This window comes from Anomaloglossus baeobatrachus, chromosome 7, assembly GCF_048569485.1.
Source record: "Anomaloglossus baeobatrachus isolate aAnoBae1 chromosome 7, aAnoBae1.hap1, whole genome shotgun sequence".
Lineage (NCBI taxonomy): Eukaryota > Metazoa > Chordata > Amphibia > Anura > Aromobatidae > Anomaloglossus > Anomaloglossus baeobatrachus.
The window spans coordinates 286,366,520-286,389,098 of NC_134359.1; the positions used below are offsets into that span (position 1 = coordinate 286,366,520).

The 22,579-nt window shown below is 39.6% G+C and overlaps 1 protein-coding gene across 1 annotated transcript in view; it reads right to left on the minus strand.

Moving 5' to 3' along the window:
* Positions 1-22,579, minus strand: part of LMF1 (lipase maturation factor 1) — a 220,815-nt gene that overhangs the window by 60,587 nt on the left and 137,649 nt on the right. Inside the window, exon 4 of the mRNA XM_075319458.1 lies at positions 21,577-21,744. Coding sequence (XP_075175573.1) covers positions 21,577-21,744 — 168 coding nt within the window. The remainder of the gene's footprint in view (positions 1-21,576; positions 21,745-22,579) is intronic.

Consider the following 22,579-nt stretch of genomic DNA (forward strand, 5'->3'; position numbering starts at 1 on the left):
CTGGTCCTGAGTTACATTCTGTATTATACTCCAGAGCTGCACTCACATTAAGCTATGAAGAACCACTGGGAGATTTCAGCTCTGAATCCTGTGAATGCAGCTCCATATAATAATGTTAGATGAGTGTTGTCCACCGCAGTCGTGTGACGGACTTTTGCTCTTCTATCAGGACCAGTACCCTGGCACTAGGTACATGTCACTATATTGACCCTGTCAGTGCCGCCTGATCCCCTATAAATAGTGCTGACACATGGTGCAGACATAATACCAAATACGCTGTGAAGGAGGAGCAGACGCGCCCGTCTGATCAGAGCTGGAATCAGCCGCTCTGCCCTGCAGGGGAGGGTGATACAGAGGACAGGAACCTCTGCTGTTTACCCCTTCCCCGTCCATTACTGTCATGCCCATCCCCGGCTCTATCTGCAGGTCAATATTATCCTTCCCTTCCCACACGCTGATCTGTGAATTCAGCTGAGCCTAAAAGAACTACTACTCCCATCATGTGACTTCATGTTCCTCCTTGCCAGTTTTCTCCAACCTTTGTCAAAACTACAACCCCCATCATACATTAGTCTACTCAAGTGCTGGAGTGTAGAACTACCACTCCCATAATGTGGCCTGACACGCCATGTGCTGCCTTTCACTGTGCCAAGGATCAATAACGCGTGGCTTTATAGTGGCACAGCTGTGACAGAGGCTCAGAGCTCACTACAGGGTATATTGAGAGTTGTAGTTTTGAGACAACTGGAAAGGCACAGGTTAAACTGCACTGTTGTATGTCGGGGGGCTCATATATACATGCCAGTCCCCTGCCCCAAGTGCACAGATTTCCAATGGAGGAGTATCATTAACCTTCCATAGAAGTCAATAGCGAAAGCTGCGCGTGCACAATGATTTAGATAGAGGGAGCTGCACATATAGGGTAACTCAGAGGGAGCTGCACATATAGGGTAACTCAGAGGGAGCTGCACATATAGGGTAACTCAGACGGAGCTGCACATATAGGGTAACTCAGAGGGAGCTGCACATATAGGGTAACTCAGAGGGAGCTGCATATATAGGGTAACTCAGAGGGCGCTGCCCATATAGGGTAACTCAGAGGGAGCTGCACATATAGGGTAACTCAAAGGGAGCTGCACATATAGGGTAACTCAAAGGGAGCTGCACATATAGGGTAACTCAGAGGGAGCTGCCCATATAGGGTAACTCAGAGGGAGCTGCACATATAGGGTAACTCAGAGGGCGCTGCCCATATAGGGTAACTCAGAGGGAGCTGCACATATAGGGTAACTCAGAGGGAGCTGCACATATAGGGTAACTCAAAGGGAGCTGCACATATAGGGTAACTCAGAGGGAGCTGCACATATAGGGTAACTCAGAGGGAGCTGCACATATAGGGTAACTCAGACGGAGCTGCACATATAGGGTAACTCAGAGGGAGCTGCACATATAGGGTAACTCAGAGGGAGCTGCACATATAGGGTAACTCAGAGGGAGCTGCACATATAGGGTAACTCAGAGGGAGCTGCACATATAGGGTAACTCAGAGGGAGCTGCACATATAGGGTAACTCAGACGGAGCTGCACATATAGGGTAACTCAGACGGAGCTGCACATATAGGGTAACTCAGAGGGAGCTGCACATATAGGGTAACTCAGAGGGAGCTGCACATGCACAATTATTCAGAGGGAGCTAGCATGTGTGATGACTTAGATGGAATAGCTCATCCATGGTGACTTAGAGGGAGCTGAGTATACACGGTGACTTCGAGGGAGCTGTGCAGGCGCTGTGTCTTAGAAGGAGGTGTGCATGCATGGTACCTCAGAAGAAGCTGCACATACATAGTGACTAAGAGGGAGCGGTGTACGTTCATTGACTTAAGAGGGCGTTGAACATGCGGTGACTTAGAAGGAGGTGCACATGTGCGGTGAATGAAGGGAGCTGCATGTGAGTGGTGACTTAGAGGGAGCTGCACGTGAGCAGTGACCTTGAGGAAGCTGCACGTGAGCAGTGACTTAGAGGGAGTGGCACGTAAGCAGTGACTTAGAGGGAGCGGCACATGCGTGGTGACTCAAGGGAGTTGTACATATGTGGTGGCTCAGGGAGTTGCACGTAAGTGGTAACTCAGAGGGAGCTGCAGGTGAGCGGTGACGTCGAAGGGGCTGCACGTGAGCGGTGACTTAGAGAGAGCGGCACATGCGCGGTGACTCAAGAGAGTTGTACATATGTGGTGACTCAGAGGGAGCTGCACATGAGTGGTGACTCAGAGGGAGCTGCACATGAGTGGTGACTCAGAGGGAGCTGCACATGAGTGGTGACTCAGAGGGAGCTGCACATGAGTGGTGACTCAGAGGGAGCTGCACATGAGTGGTGACTCAGAGGGAGCTGCACATGAGTGGTGACTCAGAGAGAGCTGCACATGAGTGGTGACTCAGAGGGAGCTGCACATGAGTGGTGACTCAGAGGGAGCTGCACATGAGTGGTGACTCAGAGGGAGCTGCACATGAGTGGTGACTCAGAGGGAGCTGCACATGAGTGGTGACTCAGAGGGAGCTGCACATGAGTGGTGACTCAGAGGGAGCTGCACATGAGTGGTGACTCAGAGGGAGCTGCACATGGCGAGTGACCTCTCCACTGACACAGGGGAAACTTGCATCCATCAGGAATTTATAGGATATCCTGTTGGTGTGCCATAAATGTCCAAGATTGGATAACCCCTTGAATACTTCCACTATGCTATCCATATGCCCCAACAGTGGGTATAGAAAGGGGGCGGCAATATTTGGAGAATTAAAGAGGCAGTCCATGAACAGAAATATCCTGAAACATTTCAGGTACACTGGAAGCAGAGATCCTGTATACACAGAGCACATTAGGAAGTTGCAGACTTTTGGAGACCAGGGTAGAGCACTATACGACGCTGCCCATCGTCAGGCACTTGCTGCCAGCTGTCACTCTCCGTCAGCCGGGCCCGTGACAGGCGCTGCCAAGGGTTAAGGAGTTCTGGAGTTAATGTAGACAGAGGTTAGTAGCCCTGGGGGACTTCCAGGACCAGATGTTGCGGGGTTGATGTTACTTGATCTCTAGAAGGAAGAGGATGTATGTCTTCCAAGCCTCCTCCCCCGATGTGCGGTAATTGAGTGCAGCCGCTACATGTGGAAACGGCAGGTGCGGCGTCACCAGTGGCTGTAACCTCCACGGTCCTGGCCAGCCTCACCAGCCATGGGGCCTCCTCCTCATCCACTTTCTAGCAGTGGCTCCAAGTAATCCGATTAGCGTCTAATTACACATACCGATCAACGGGACCGAGGCGGAGAAAAGCCTCCAGGACACCGCCAAGGTCACCGAGGCACCGAGCACTATGGAGGCATCCCAGGCTCCGACTGTGTTCTGCCAGTCCTCCTAGTGTCAGGACTCGCCCTACCAATAGTGAACTGCAGCCATCAATATAGTCATTCATTTCCAGGAGGAATAACAGAGGAACGGAATTGTGGGGAATTCTGATAAAACATGCTCCAATGGGGTTATTTTCAATTTTTATTTGTCCATTGCAGATAACGGGCCTTGGATTATGCTAATCACCGCCCGAATTATAGGGGAGACCTGGGTTCCCATTCTACTCATCAGCCTTTCTGTTAGATAAAAATTAAGAATGTAAATTCTCACCACTAGGGGGAGCCAAAGAGCTTACTGAATACAGTGCAGTGAGCTCCCCCTGGTGGTGGCTGTAGCGGGCAGTCAGGATTTTATCATTTACATATATTATACAGGGCGGTCCAGAAGTAGGTGGTGAGTATGTGTAATAAGGTTATCAAACATGGTGTAAAGTGAGACTGACTCAGCTGCCCTTAGCAACCAATCAGATTCCACCTTTCATTCTTCACAGACTCTTTGGAAAATGAAAGGTGGAATCTGATTGGTTGCTAAGGGCAACTGAATCAGTTTCACTTTACACCATGTTTGATAACCACATACTGTCCACCTACATATATATATATATATATATATATATATATATATATATATATATATATACACACACATATACATATATATATATATATACACATTACATTTCTCTATACACATATGAACACAGACAGACATAAATCACCACCAGGGGAAGCTCACTGCACACAGTTTGCTCCTCCCCCTGGTGGTGGTAGCTGCCCACTACAGCCACCACCAGGGGGAGCAGACTGTATGCAGTGAGCTTCCCCTGGTGGTGATTTATGTCTGTTTGTGTTCATATGTGTATAGACAAATGTATGTGTGTATATGTATATATACAGATAGAAATGATAAAATCCTGGCTGTTCACTACAGGGAGAGCTCACTGCACTGTATACAGTAAGCTCTTGTGCTCCCCCTAGTGGTGACAATTTAGATTCTTACTTTTTATCTAAAAGAAAGGTGATAATTGGTGACCACTAGATAGATACATACATATGTCTGTACACACATGAGCGCAAACACAGACATGAATCGCCACCACCAGGGAAAACTCACTGTATACGGTATACAGTGTGCTCCCCCTGGTGGTGGCTGTAGGATGCTAGGATTTTATCAGTTAACATACAGTAGATCTCTCTCTCTCGCTCTCTCTCTTTATATATATATATATATATATATATATATATATACACACACACATATACATATCTATACACACATGAACTTAAAATGAGTAAAACCCCACCTGCCTACAATCACCAGCATACGTATATACACTTATACATACATATATACACTTATACATACATATATACACTTATACATACATATATACATACATATACAGTATATACATATACACACACAGTATATACATATACACACACAGTATATACATATACACACATATACAGTATATACATATACACACATATACAGTATAATATATATATATATATATATATATATATATATATATACTGTATACAGGGTGGTCCAAAAGTAAGTGGACAGTATGTGTAATACGGTTATCAAACATGGTGTAAAGTGAAACTGACTCAGTTGCCCTTAGCAACCAATCAGATTCCACCTTTCATTCTTCACAGACTCTTTGGAAAATGAAAGGTGGAATCTGATTGGTTGCTAAGGGCAACTGAGTCAGTTTCACTTTACACCATGTTTGATAACCCCATTACACATACTGTCCACCTACTTTTGGACCACCCTGTGTATGTATGTATATATATATATATATATATATATATATATATATACACATATACATATACATATACACACATACATTTGTCTATACACATATGAACACAAACAGACATAAATCACCACCAGGGGAAGCTCACTGCACACAGCTTGCTCCCCCTGGTGGTGGTAGCTGCCCACTACAGCCACCACCAGGGGGAGCAGACTGTATGCAGTGAGCTTCCCCTGGTGGTGATTTATGTCTGTTTGTGTTCATATGTGTATAGACAAATGTATGTGTGTATATGTATATATACAGATAGAAATGATAAAATCCTGGCTGTTCACTACAGGGAGAGCTCACTGCACTGTATACAGTAAGCTCTTGTGCTCCCCCTAGTGGTGACAATTTAGATTCTTACTTTTTATCTAAAAGAAAGGTGATAATTGGTGACCACTAGATAGATACATACATATGTCTGTACACACATGAGCGCAAACACAGACATGAATCGCCACCACCAGGGAAAACTCACTGTATACGGTATACAGTGTGCTCCCCCTGGTGGTGGCTGTAGGATGCTAGGATTTTATCAGTTAACATACAGTAGATCTCTCTCTCTCGCTCTCTCTCTTTATATATATATATATATATATATATACATATACACACACACATATACATATCTATACACACATGAACTTAAAATGAGTAAAACCCCACCTGCCTACAATCACCAGCATACGTATATACACTTATACATACATATATACACTTATACATACATATATACACTTATACATACATATATACATACATATACAGTATATACATATACACACACAGTATATACATATACACACACAGTATATACATATACACACATATACAGTATATACATATACACACATATACAGTATAATATATATATATATATATATATATATATATATATATATATATACTGTATACAGGGTGGTCCAAAAGTAAGTGGACAGTATGTGTAATACGGTTATCAAACATGGTGTAAAGTGAAACTGACTCAGTTGCCCTTAGCAACCAATCAGATTCTACCTTTCATTTTCCAAAGAGTCTGTAAAGAATGAAAAGTGGAATCTGATTGGTTGCCAAGGGCAACTGAGTCAGTCTCACTTTACACCATGTTTGATAACCCTATTACACATACTGTCCACCTACTTTTATACAACCTTGTATACACACACACACACACACACACGCACAGACATACATAAACATCCCCCCCTGTCTACAATCCCCACCAGAGGGCGCTCACTGGGCTCTGTATACAGTAAGCTCCTGAGCTCCCCCTAGTGGTGGTTGCTGAATTGGAGATACTCCTCTTTTATACCGGATTGGTGATATATTGATGAGCAGTAGGCTTCCCGTTTTAGGGTAGGGATCCACTTTCTTGTCTCATATAGCCTTGATTAGCTTTACCCTACTGAACCCCTTTAAGAAACCTGTGGCTCCGCGCTGAGGTACTAAAAATCCCAGACATGCATTGTTAGCACTGTTCCCCCCACTGAGGCTGCCGCTGCCTGTACGATCATTAGGATCTATAATCTTCTCCATAAATTGCAGGCCATAACCATAATTACGAGCCATCGGGCTGCGCTCCGCTCGGGGGGATGAATACTATTTTTTTTTTATGCATTTCACAGTAGCTGAGACTTTACAATTCTGCATGTTGACGTGGGGGCTGCCCTAATTAGGCAGTGGGGGGGGTTGTATATTATACCCCTATACAGGGTGTGTGTCGTTAAATACCGGCCTGCCCGGCTCCGAGCAGTAAACTGCTGCGCTGCCCTCCAATTCCCACAAGGGTTTCCCTCCGAGGCCCCTCTCTCGCCGGCTGCTGTTTCTCAAACCTTGAAGGGGGCTCTGGAGTGGACAGCCGCTAATGAAAAACAAATTGTTATATTACCTAGCAAAATAATTTGCAGGAAACCTGAATTAGCTGTGATGGTGGAAAAAAAAATGCAAAAAAAGTCAGATGCAGGCTGTAGAAAGCGTACGGGTTGTGTTTTGCTTACAAGGGAGTGGAGAAGACTTATCTGACACATAGAAAACGTGAAAATGGAATTCCCCTTTAAGGACCACTTCTTAAAGGGACACTCCGTACAAAGCCTAAACACTGTGTTATGTATAGTGCAGGGCCAGAAAGGGATGAAGCAAGACATGTCAATGCAAAAACGCCTGCGTATCAGACTACACGGGGTTTTATTGGTAGTCTGTAACCATGGAAACACATAGCACTGTATAGGAGCTGTATACACAAAACGGAATGACATTTGAAATCAAGACCATGTACAAAACCGCTTCATATTTTCTTGGAGTTGGATTGGAGCATTAAAATGGAGCAATCAAAATGGTTTTTACGCTCAAACGTGTGTTTTTCTAACAGATTTATGAAGCAAACAAAAAAAAAACGTGAAAAAACATGAAAACTCATCTCTACAGATGGGTATAATAAATGTATGTCTTGATTTACACCTGTAATATCCAACCTGTGGTTATCCTATCTAACTTGTGGTTATCCAGCTGCTGTAGAACTACAGATTCCAGCAAGCACTGACATGCATTTCAGAAAAAAAGTGAAAAAAACATGAAAAACCAACTGAGCACAACTTTACAGTTATGTATAATGAATTTATTTAAAGATATGGACTTGTTGCTGTGACAAAATGTATGAATTATTTTCTACAAATTAATTTTCCATGCATTTCAGGAAAAAAACCATGAAAAACCATGTGTTTGAAAAGTGAAAAAAAACATGAAAAACCAACTGAGCACAACTTTACAGTTATGTATGATGAATTTATTTAAAGATGGAAATGTTGCTGTGACAAAATGTATGAATTCTTTTTTTACAAATTGATTTCTTCATTCAATTCAAAAATAAATGTGGAAAACATGAAAAAACAGATGAATAAAATGTGAAAAACCATGAAAAACCAACTGAGCACAACTTTACAGCTATGTATGATAAATTTATTGCAAAACATGGACTTGTAGCTGTGAGAAAATGCATGAATTCTTTTTTCAAATTGATTTCTTCATGTATTTCGGAAAAAAAAAATGAAAAAACATGAAAATCCATATGAATTAACTGTGAAAAAAACCATGAAAAAACAACTGAGCACAACTTTACAGCTATGTGTAATGAATTTATCGCAGGATATGGACTTGTAGACATGACAAAATGTATGAATTGTTTTTCCAAATTGATTTCTTCATGCATTTCAGAAAAAGTGAAAAAACATGAAAAACCATATGAATTAAATGTGAAAAGACATAAAAAACCAACTGAGCACAACTTTACCGCTATGTATGATAAATTTATTGCAGGACATGGACTTGTAGCTGTGACAAAATGCATGAATTCTTTTTTACAAATTGATTTCTTCATGCATTTTCAAAAAATGTGAAAAAACATGAAAAATCCACTGAGCAGACCTTTACAGCTATGTATGATGTATTTATTTAAAGATATGGACTTATAGCTGTGGCAAAAAGCATGAATTCTTTTTTAGAAATTAAATTAATCGAGAATTTTCGAAAAAAGTGAAAAAAATATGAAAAACCATATGAATTAAATGTGGAAAAAAACATGAAAAACAACCGAGCACACATTTACAGCTATGTATGATGAATTTATCGCAGGATATGGACTTGTAGATGTGACAAAATGTATGAATTGTTTTTTTACAAATTGATTTATTCACGCATTAAAAAAATAAATTGAAAAAGTATGAAAAACCAGCTGAGCACAACCTTACAGCTATGTCTGATCAATTTATTTAAAGATATAGACTTTGCTGTGACAAAATTTGTGAATTCTTTTTTACAAATTAGTTTCTTCATGCATTTTGACAAAATGTGGAAAAAAACATGAAAAACCACATGACTCAAATGTGAAAAAAAATGAAAAACCAGCTGAGCACAACTTTACAGCCATGTATGATACATTTATCGCAGGATATGGACTTGTAGCTGTGACCAAATATATGAATTCTTTATAAAATGATTTATTCATTTATTTCGGAAAAAAGTTAAAAAAACATGAAAAACCATATAAATGAAATGTGAAAAAACATGAAAAACCAACTGAACAACTTTACAGCTATGTATGATAAATTTATCGCAGGATATGGACTTGTAGCTGTGACAAAATAAATGAATTCTTTATAAAATGATTTATTCATTTATTTCGGAAAAAAAGTAAAAAAAAACCCATCAAAAACCATTTAAATGAAATGTGAAAAAACATGAAAAACCAACTGAACAACTTTACAGCTATGCATGATAAATTTATCGCAGGATATGGACTTGTAGCTGTGAAAAAATATATGAATTCTTTATAAAATGATTTATTCACGCATTTTGGGAAAAAAAAGTGAAAAAACATGAAAAGCCATATGAATGAAATGTGAAAAAAAACATGAAAAACTAGCTAAGCACAACTTCACAGCCATGTATGATGAATTTATAGCAGGATATGGACTTGTAGCTGTGACAAAATATATGAATTCTTTGTAAATTGATTTATTCATTTATTTCTGAAAAAAAGTGAAAAAACATAAAAAAATATGAATTAAATGTGAAAAAAACATGAATAACCCACTGAGCACACCTTTACAGCCATGTATGATGGATTTATAGCAGGATATCGGCTTGTAGCTGTGACAAAATGCATGAATTATTTTTTGCAAATTGATTCACGCATTTCGGGGGGAAAAAAAGTGAAAAAACACGAAAAACCATATGAATTAAATGTGAAAAAACATGAAAAAAAAACTGAGAACAACTTTACAGCTATGTATGATGAATTTATCGCAGGATATGGACTTGTAGCTGTGACAAAATATATGAATTCTTTATAAAAATGATTTATTCACGCATTTCGGGAAAAAAAGTGAAAAACATGAAAAACCATATGAATTAAATGTGGAGGAAAAAAACATGAAAAACCACATGAACTGAACCCTACAGTTATGCATAGTGGTAGGATGAAGCTGTGTGACGGAGCTGCGGTGGGACTGAATTTTCACACCGCTTTGGCGCACATGCACACACAGACCCCGAGCTGGCCCTGGCACTGCCCCCCACCCCCCATGCCAAGTGCTTAAACTCTTCTTCCCCAGAGGCGGCACCTGGTCCCTTGGCAGGCAGAGGCGGCAGCTGCGCGGACTGGAGACGACTCTGACTCTGTCACAGGGATAAAAGCCTAATGGGAGCCGGCTGGACCAATTTAACCATTTCAGGACCCCGGCCTCCCACCGTCATCCTCATGATTGGCTTTTATCGATATTTAAAGGGGGGCTGCACCCCCCCCCCCTTAAACCAATTTCTATGGGAGTCTGAGGAACGCTTCGAAATCTTGCCCCGACTCCCTGACTTCTCCTTACGTGAGAATGGATTTCCCCTTTAAGAACCATTTCTTAAAAGGGACACTCCCCAAAAAATTGATATACTGTATTAAGTCTATTGCAGGAGCCTCAGGGGTTGGGCTATGATTAACCAATGAGAGAACCTCAGTGCTTTGCCCCGCCCATGAAGATCCACTAAGCACAAATCTTATCCAGAGTGTTCCTTTAATAAAGTTCTCCTTCCCCGTTTTATATACTTTCATTTTGACCGTCCAATAATCCAGAATATTTCACATATTCTATGGGGCATTTTTTTTTTTTAAAGGGATAGCGCTACAAAATGGATCACATTGCAAATATGCACTAGTGTGAAAAGTTGGGATTAAACTACGCTACATTTATTCTTTCCGTTCTGCAAAATAAACCGCTGTGCCGGATTATTGGACTTTCCAGTAGCCTACCATACAGTCCAATAATCCGGAATGGTGCTGCTTTCACCCACTGAGTGTTAAAATAACTCAGTCCAGCATTTTTATAGCTGAATAAGTTTGAAAATTTGGACCTGACAAACTCCTCTCTACTACACCTGTATATATTTAGTGCATAGCGGTTTATATTGGGGTCGTCGAATCATGAGAAGTGGAACATTTATAGCATTTGGCTTCCGGAACAGTAGTATTGATATCTCTATGGCTATTGTAATGTTCATGTACAGATGTAGCAGAGCTGAGTTTGTAATTTCTATCTTTTCTGTGCGTGCAGAGTTAAAATAACCACTGCTATTGTACACTGATGTCATCGCGCAGTGTGCTACCTGACAACCTTAGCTCTGTTATATCAGACACACTCCACTCTGCTACATCCGACAAACTCATATACAGATGTAGCAGAGCTGAGTTTGTAATTTCTCTCTCTTCTCTGTTAAAATAACCACTGCTATCACCCGCTGATATAATTGTGTGGTGTACGACCTGACAACCTCAGTTGTGCCATACCAGACACACTCCACTCTGCTACATCTTACAAACTCATCTCTGCTACACCCGCATATATTTAGTGCATAACGGTTTATATTGGGGTCCTCGCATCATAAGAAGTCATCGGCAGGGGGAACATCGATAGCATTTGGCTTCCGGAACAGTAGTATTGATAGATGTAGCAGAGCTGAGTTTGTAATTTCTCTCTTTTCTGGTTTAAAATAACCACTGCTATCATACGTTGGTATAATCGTGTGGTGTATAACCTGACAGCCTCAGCCCTGCCATACCAGACACACTCCACTCTGCTGCATCTGACAAACTCATCTCTGCTACACCTGCATATATTTAACCCATAAAGGTTTATATAGGGGTCATCGCATCATGAGAAGTCATCGGCAGGTGGAACGTTTATAGCATTTGGCTTCCGGAATAGTAGTATTGATAGATCTACGGCTATTGTAATGTTCATATACAGATGTAGCAGAGCTGAGTTTGTAATTTCTCTTTTTTTCTGTGCCGGCAGAGATTAAATAACCAATGGTATGAGACACTGATGTCATTGCATAGTGTGTGACCTTCCTATACCAGTCACACTCCACTCTGCTACACCCGACAAACTCATATACAGATGTAGCAGAGCTGAGTTTGTAATTTCTCTTTTTTTCTGTAACTGCAGAGATTAAATAACCAATGGTATGACACACTGATGTCATTGCATAGTGTGTGACCTTCCTATACCAGCCACACTTCACTCTGCTACACCCGACAAACTCATATACAGATGTAGCAGAGCTGAGTTTGTAATTTCTCTTTTTCCGGTGCCTGCAGAGATTATATAACCAATGGTATGACACACTGATGTCATTGCATAGTGTGCGACCTTCCTATACCAGCCACACTCCACTCTGCTACGCCCGACAAACCCCTCTCTGCTACACCTGCATTTAAAGGGGTTGCAAATTGTCAAGTGCTCCTTCTGATTTTAATATATATATAAGGAGGGTATATAAAAAAAAAATATCCCACAGTCGGACCCGCCACCGCGACTCCAATAACAATTATAAAAAGCGCCGTAAAACGTGCATGAAATGTCAATGGAGATCTTCAAGCGTGCGTATTAAATGGCATATCAGCATTAAAGTTTACAGCTTCCTCTGCAGAACAGGAGTCTGTCCATAAAGCCGGGCTGAATGCGGGGCCTGTGTGTGTGAAAGAAGCGGGGTTTTGTTTGAGTGCCAGATCCCCCCTGCGATCCGCTGCGCGCTCCTCGTGCGGAGGCCTCGCCACGCCGCTGGAATAAATAAGTCCGTAATTGTGAACCGTCAATAAAATAGCAATTAACTCGTGGTTGGACCCCGCGTAATTATAAGGTTTTATGGGGGCTTTCTAAATCCTTCTGGCTCCTCGCTCGCTGATGCTGAGCAGGTAGCGCGCAATGCACACAATGTCCACTAGAGGCCACCACAGAAGCTCTCCACCATGAATGATCCAGGGGGAAAAAACTCTACCAAAAATCCGGCCCATGTCATCTAAATGGCTCTTACAAGCGGCTTCCCTGAGGAAAAAAGGGATTTAGGTGGCACCAATTCATCCACAGCGCTCCTCTTCCCCCCCAAATTCGGGGTCTTCTACTAACTCCGGTGTTGCTTGCCCCGTGGTTCATCCACAGAAAAGGTCTTCGAGTGGTCAGGAAACTGAAGGATCTATCCAAAAATGTGCTGGACCAGAGAGAAGTCAGGCAATTGATGGATCTGTAGTGATGACGTAGCAGAGCCGAAAGTGCAGCATGAAAGTTCTGGTCCAGAGAGAAGTCAATTGATTCATGGATCTGTAGAGATGATGTAGCAGAGACGAAAGTGTAGTAGGATAGCGCTGGTCTAGAGACTAGTCCAGGGATTCATGGATCTGTAGTGATGACGTAGCAGAGCTAAAAGTGCTGATCAGGAGCAAAGTCAGGAAATTCATGGATCTGTAGAGAGGATGTAGTGGAGCTGAAAGTGCTGGTCCAGAGAGAAGTCAAGCAATTGATGGATCTGTAGTGCTGATGTAGCAGAGCTGAAAGTGCAGTATGATAGCACTGATATGGAGAAAAGCCAAGCAATTGATTGACCTGTAGAGAGGATGTAGCAGAGCCAAAAGTGCAGTATGAAAGCACTGGTCCGAAGAGTAGTCAAGCAAAGTCATGGATCTGTAGTGATGATGTAGCAGAGCTGAAAGTGCAGTATGAAAGCACTGGTCCGAAGAGTAGTCAAGCAATTCATGGATCTGTAGTGATGATGTAGCAGAGCTGAAATTGCAGTAAGAAAGCGCTAGTCCAGAGACTACTCAAGCGATTCATGGATCTGTAGAGAGGATGTAGCAGAGCTGAAAGTGCTGATCCAGAGAGAAATCAAGCAATTGATGGATCTGTAGTAATGATGTAGTAGAGCCAAGCAATTCATAGATATATAGTGATGATGTAGCAGAGCCAAAAGTGCAATATGAAAGTGCTGATCTGGAGCAAAGTAAAAAAATTCTTAGATTTGTAGTGATGATGTAGCAGAGCCGAAAGTGCAGTATGAAAATGCTGGTCCGGAGACTACTGAAGCAATTCATGGATCTGTAATGATGAAGTAGCAGAGCCGACAAGGCAGTATGAAAGCGCTGATCTGGAGACTAGTCCAGCAATGGATTTGTAGTGATGATGTAGCAGAGCCGAGATTGCCATACAGTAGTGGTGGACAGAATAGTATGGAGGCAATTTAAGGCTGGATATTGGTGATGGTGCAGAGGTAAGTCAGTGATACAGAGGCGGTGGTCGGGAGTGTGGTCAGACAATCCAGGACCCGGTGACGGTAAAGTAGCAGAGCTGAACTGGTGGTCAGGAAAAAAGGCAACTTAAGGTTCAGTGATGGAGATGTAGCAGAGCTGAGTCTGTAGTACAGGAGCCAGACAATGAAGTGTCCGTCCAGCAGAGCCGAGTGTGACATACAGTGCTGTGTCACCCATGATGCAGCTCTTATATATAATGTGGATCGGACCGCCAGCACGACTCTGCTCTGTTCACTATACCGCCATATTGTCCTCGGTCCGCGCCATGTTGTAGGAGGCGCCGGAGATTCCACAGCCGCGGATTCTGATGCCCCATCACATTCCTGCCCGGACCCCAGAGACGCAGATATTTATGTTCCCACTTGGTAAACATAACTGAGACTTTTCCTAATGAGTGGAGGCTGCTGCTGTGGTCAGTGGGGATGAAGGGAGCCAGTGTGCGGCCGCTGCTGGGAGGGTCCGAGCCCACCAGAGCCCACCGGAGCCCGCAGGCCGCACAGAACAGGATGTCAGGTAGATTCCTCACTGGGCGCTATTTATGAGCCGCCGCACAAGAGGCTCCTTGTAGAGAGCGGTGTCCAAATGTGGCCCCCGCTACGGTATTGTCACCACCGAGGGGACATCTGTCACTTATGGAGAAAACTAGGAATGGAAAGTATAATAATGACCCGTATGTACAAGAATATAACTACTATAATACTGCTCCCTATGTACAAGAATATAACTACTATAATACTGCCCCCTATGTACAAGAATATAACTACTATAATACTGCCCCTATGTACAAGAATATAACTACTATAATACTGCCCCCTATGTACAAGAATATAACTACTATAATACTGCCCCCTATGTACAAGAATATAAATACTATAATACTGCCCCCTATGTACAAGAATATAACTACTATAATACTGCTCCTATGTACAAGAATATAACTACTATAATACTGCCCCTATGTACAAGAATATAACTACTATAATACTGCCCCCTATATACAAGAATGTAACTACTATAATACTGTCCCCTATGTACAAGAATATAACTACTATAATAATGCTCCCTATGTACAAGAATATAACTACTATAATACTGCCCCCTATGTACAAGAATATAACTACTATAATACTGCCCCCTATATACAAGAATGTAACTACTATAATACTACCCCTATGTTCAAGAATATAACTACTATAATACTGTCCCTATGTACAAGAATATAACTACTATAATACTGTCCCTATGTACAAGAATATAACTACTATAATACTGCCCTTATGTACAAGAATATAACTACTATAATACTGCCCCCTATGTACAAGAATATAACTACTATAATACTGCCCCCTATGTACAAGAATATAACTACTATAATACTGACCCGTATGTACAAGAATATAACTACTATAATACTGCCCCTATGTACAAGAATATAACTACTATAATACTGTCCCTATGTACAAGAATATAACTAATATAATACTGCCCCCTATGTACAAGAATATAACTACTATAATACTGCTCCCTATGTACAAGAATATAACTACTATAATACTGCCCCCTATGTACAAGAATATAACTACTATAATACTGCCCCCTATATACAAGAATGTAACTACTATAATACTACCCCTATGTTCAAGAATATAACTACTATAATACTGTCCCTATGTACAAGAATATAACTACTATAATACTGCTCCCTATGTACAAGAATATAACTACTATAATACTGCCCCCTATGTACAAGAATATAACTACTATAATACTGCCCCCTATGTACAAGAATATAACTACTATAATACTGCCCCTATGTACAAGAATATAACTACTATAATACTGACCCGTATGTACAAGAATATAACTACTATAATACTGCCCCTATGTACAAGAATATAACTACTATAATACTGCCCCTATGTACAAGAATATAACTACTATAATACTGCCCCTATGTACAAGAATATAACTACTATAATACTGCCCCCTATGTACAAAAATATAACTACTATAATACTGCTCCTATGTACAAGAATATAACTACTATAATACTGACCCGTATGTACAAGAATATAACTACTATAATACTGCCCCTATGTACAAGAATATAACTACTATAATACTGACCCGTATGTACAAGAATATAACTACTATAATACTGCCCCTATGTACAAGAATATAACTACTATAATACTGCCCCTATGTACAAGAATATAACTACTATAATACTGCCCCTATGTACAAGAATATAACTACTATAATACTGCCCCCTATGTACAAAAATATAACTACTATAATACTGCCCCTATGTACAAGAATATAACTACTATAATACTGCCCCTATGTACAAGAATATAACTACTATAATACTGTCCCCTATGTACAAGAATATAACTACTATAATACTGTCCCCTATGTACAAGAATATAACTACTATAATACTGCCCCCTATGTACAAGAATATAACTACTATAATACTGACCCATATGTACAAGAATATAACTACTATAATACTGCCCCTATGTACAAGAATATAACTACTATAATACTGCCCCTATGTACAAGAATATAACTACTATAATACTGCCCCCTATATACAAGAATGTAACTACTATAATACTACCCCTATGTTCAAGAATATAACTACTATAATACTGTCCCTATGTACAAGAATATAACTACTATAATACTGTCCCTATGTACAAGAATATAACTACTATAATACTGACCCGTATGTACAAGAATATAACTACTATAATACTGCCCCTATGTACAAGAATATAACTACTATAATACTGTCCCTATGTACAAGAATATAACTACTATAATACTGCCCCCTATGTACAAGAATATAACTACTATAATACTGACCCGTATGTACAAGAATATAACTACTATAATACTGCCCCTATGTACAAGAATATAACTACTATAATACTGTCCCTATGTACAAGAATATAACTACTATAATACTGCCCCCTATGTACAAGAATATAACTACTATAATACTGCTCCCTATGTACAAGAATATAACTACTATAATACTGCCCCCTATGTACAAGAATATAACTACTATAATACTGCCCCCTATATACAAGAATGTAACTACTATAATACTACCCCTATGTTCAAGAATATAACTACTATAATACTGTCCCTATGTACAAGAATATAACTACTATAATACTGCTCCCTATGTACAAGAATATAACTACTATAATACTGCCCCCTATGTACAAGAATATAACTACTATAATACTGCCCCCTATGTACAAGAATATAACTACTATAATACTGCCCCTATGTACAAGAATATAACTACTATAATACTGACCCGTATGTACAAGAATATAACTACTATAATACTGCCCCTATGTACAAGAATATAACTACTATAATACTGCCCCTATGTACAAGAATATAACTACTATAATACTGCCCCTATGTACAAGAATATAACTACTATAATACTGCCCCCTATGTACAAAAATATAACTACTATAATACTGCTCCTATGTACAAGAATATAACTACTATAATACTGACCCGTATGTACAAGAATATAACTACTATAATACTGCCCCTATGTACAAGAATATAACTACTATAATACTGACCCGTATGTACAAGAATATAACTACTATAATACTGCCCCTATGTACAAGAATATAACTACTATAATACTGCCCCTATGTACAAGAATATAACTACTATAATACTGCCCCTATGTACAAGAATATAACTACTATAATACTGCCCTATGTACAAGAATATAACTACTATAATACTGCCCCCTATGTACAAAAATATAACTACTATAATACTGCCCCTATGTACAAGAATATAACTACTATAATACTGCCCCTATGTACAAGAATATAACTACTATAATACTGCTCCCTATGTACAAGAATATAACTACTATAATACTGCCCCCTATGTACAAGAATATAACTACTATAATACTGCCCCCTATATACAAGAATGTAACTACTATAATACTACCCCTATGTTCAAGAATATAACTACTATAATACTGTCCCTATGTACAAGAATATAACTACTATAATACTGCTCCCTATGTACAAGAATATAACTACTATAATACTGCCCCCTATGTACAAGAATATAACTACTATAATACTGCCCCCTATGTACAAGAATATAACTACTATAATACTGCCCCTATGTACAAGAATATAACTACTATAATACTGACCCGTATGTACAAGAATATAACTACTATAATACTGCCCCTATGTACAAGAATATAACTACTATAATACTGCCCCTATGTACAAGAATATAACTACTATAATACTGCCCCTATGTACAAGAATATAACTACTATAATACTGCCCCCTATGTACAAAAATATAACTACTATAATACTGCTCCTATGTACAAGAATATAACTACTATAATACTGACCCGTATGTACAAGAATATAACTACTATAATACTGCCCCTATGTACAAGAATATAACTACTATAATACTGACCCGTATGTACAAGAATATAACTACTATAATACTGCCCCTATGTACAAGAATATAACTACTATAATACTGCCCCTATGTACAAGAATATAACTACTATAATACTGCCCCTATGTACAAGAATATAACTACTATAATACTGCCCCCTATGTACAAAAATATAACTACTATAATACTGCCCCTATGTACAAGAATATAACTACTATAATACTGCCCCTATGTACAAGAATATAACTACTATAATACTGTCCCCTATGTACAAGAATATAACTACTATAATACTGTCCCCTATGTACAAGAATATAACTACTATAATACTGCCCCCTATGTACAAGAATATAACTACTATAATACTGACCCATATGTACAAGAATATAACTACTATAATACTGCCCCTATGTACAAGAATATAACTACTATAATACTGCCCCTATGTACAAGAATATAACTACTATAATACTGCCCCTATGTACAAGAATATAACTACTATAATACTGCCCCTATGTACAAGAATATAACTACTATAATACTGCCCCTATGTACAAGAATATAACTACTATAATACTGTCCCCTATGTACAAGAATATAACTACTATAATACTGCCCCCTATGTACAAGAATATAACTACTATAATACTGACCCGTATGTACAAGAATATAACTACTATAATACTGCCCCTATGTACAAGAATATAACTACTATAATACTGCCCCTATGTACAAGAATATAACTACTATAATACTGCCCCTATGTACAAGAATATAACTACTATAATACTGCCCCCTATGTACAAAAATATAACTACTATAATACTGCCCCTATGTACAAGAATATAACTACTATAATACTGCCCCTATGTACAAGAATATAACTACTATAATACTATCCCCTATGTACAAGAATATAACTACTATAATACTGCCCCCTATGTACAAGAATATAACTACTATAATACTGTCCCTATGTACAAGAATATAACTACTATAATACTGTCCCTATGTACAAGAATATAACTACTATAATACTGCCCCCTATGTACAAGAATATAACTACTATAATACTGCTCCCTATGTACAAGAATATAACTACTATAATACTGCCCCCTATGTACAAGAATATAACTACTATAATACTGCCCCCTATATACAAGAATGTAACTACTATAATACTACCCCTATGTTCAAGAATATAACTACTATAATACTGTCCCTATGTACAAGAATATAACTACTATAATACTGCTCCCTATGTACAAGAATATAACTACTATAATACTGCCCCCTATGTACAAGAATATAACTACTATAATACTGCCCCCTATGTACAAGAATATAACTACTATAATACTGCCCCTATGTACAAGAATATAACTACTATAATACTGACCCGTATGTACAAGAATATAACTACTATAATACTGCCCCTATGTACAAGAATATAACTACTATAATACTGCCCCTATGTACAAGAATATAACTACTATAATACTGCCCCCTATGTACAAAAATATAACTACTATAATACTGCTCCTATGTACAAGAATATAACTACTATAATACTGACCCGTATGTACAAGAATATAACTACTATAATACTGACCCGTATGTACAAGAATATAACTACTATAATACTGCCCCTATGTACAAGAATATAACTACTATAATACTGCCCCTATGTACAAGAATATAACTACTATAATACTGCCCCTATGTACAAGAATATAACTACTATAATACTGCCCCCTATGTACAAAAATATAACTACTATAATACTGCCCCTATGTACAAGAATATAACTACTATAATACTGCCCCTATGTACAAGAATATAACTACTATAATACTGCCCCTATGTACAAGAATATAACTACTATAATACTGTCCCCTATGTACAAGAATATAACTACTATAATACTGCCCCCTATGTACAAGAATATAACTACTATAATACTGACCCGTATGTACAAGAATATAACTACTATAATACTGCCCCTATGTACAAGAATATAACTACTATAATACTGCCCCTATGTACAAGAATATAACTACTATAATACTGCCCCTATGTACAAGAATATAACTACTATAATACTGCCCCCTATGTACAAAAATATAACTACTATAATACTGCCCCTATGTACAAGAATATAACTACTATAATACTGCCCCTATGTACAAGAATATAACTACTATAATACTATCCCCTATGTACAAGAATATAACTACTATAATACTGCCCCCTATGTACAAGAATATAACTACTATAATACTGCCCCCTATGTACAAGAATATAACAACTATAATACTGCCCCCTATGTACAAGAATATAACTACTATAATACTGCCCTATGTACAAGAATATAACTACTATAATACTGCCCCTATGTACAAGAATATAACTACTATAATACTGCCCCCTATGTACAAGAATATAACTACTATAATACTGCTCCTATGTACAAGAATATAACTACTATAATACTGCCCCTATGTACAAGAATATAACTACTATAATACTGCCCCCTATGTACAAGAATATAACTACTATAATACTGTCCCTATATACAAGAATATAACTACTATAATACTGCCCCTATGTACAAGAATATAACTACTATAATACTGCCCCTATGTACAAGAATATAACTACTATAATACTGCTCTCTATATACAAGAATATAACTACTATAATACTGCCCCTATGTACAAGAATCCAACTGCTATAATACTGCGGATCTCACCTGGAAGAGGGTTTGCAGTGCTCCATTGACCATACACATGCGTCTTCCCATGAATATACAGAACGGCAGGATGAGCTCGATGAAGTGATTGACCATGGTCTCGGTCTGGTGGAACCACACTGGATTGCGGTGCATGTAATACGCCAAAGGGTTTGGCACCGGCTGGGTCTGCAATGAGAGAAGACAAGGCATTAAATGAGAGTTGGCCGCCATCGGAGGTGGTGCAGGGGATCACATCGCTGGCGCTCGCTGCAGCCCCTTCCATCTGTTTCCAGGCCGGCACAATGTGGAGCGGGGCTGCGGGGAAGGGGTTACACGAGGATGTGGGATCCGCGGAGAGTCCGGGCTGAGAAGGCCTCGAGTAATTGAAGGAGACAAAACATCTTTAAATTATTTGTAGCTGAATTGTGGAAGGGTAAAGCGGGAGGGGGAGAGGCTCGTACAGACGATGTATGAGGGGCAGACGGGCCCAGCTCGGCTAGAGGGTCCTCACTGCACAGAAAGTGTAACTTGCTGGTCTCTTTTTCTCTCCTGGAGCTGCAGGTAGAATCAGACATCATTGCCTCAGATAGAAAGACACCTCAGCTGTATGTCAGAACCAGGAAACCCTCAGATGTGATCACAATCCCACTAGCCCACCAGGGACTACATAATGATATTGAGATAACAGGGAATAGACATGATTAAAAGCGAGCTACACAATGCCACCGGATGACCAAGAACTACACAATGCCACCGGATGACCAGGGACTACACAATGCCACAGGATGACCAGGGACTACACAATGCCACCAGATGACCAGGGACTACACAATGCCACCGGATGACCAGGGACTACACAATGCCACCAGATGACCAGGGACTACACAATGCCACCAGATGACCAGGGCCTACACAATGCCACCGGATGACCAGGGACTACACAATGCCACCGGATGACCAGAGCCTACACAATGCCACCAGATGACCAGGGCCTACACAATGCCACCAGATGACCACGGCC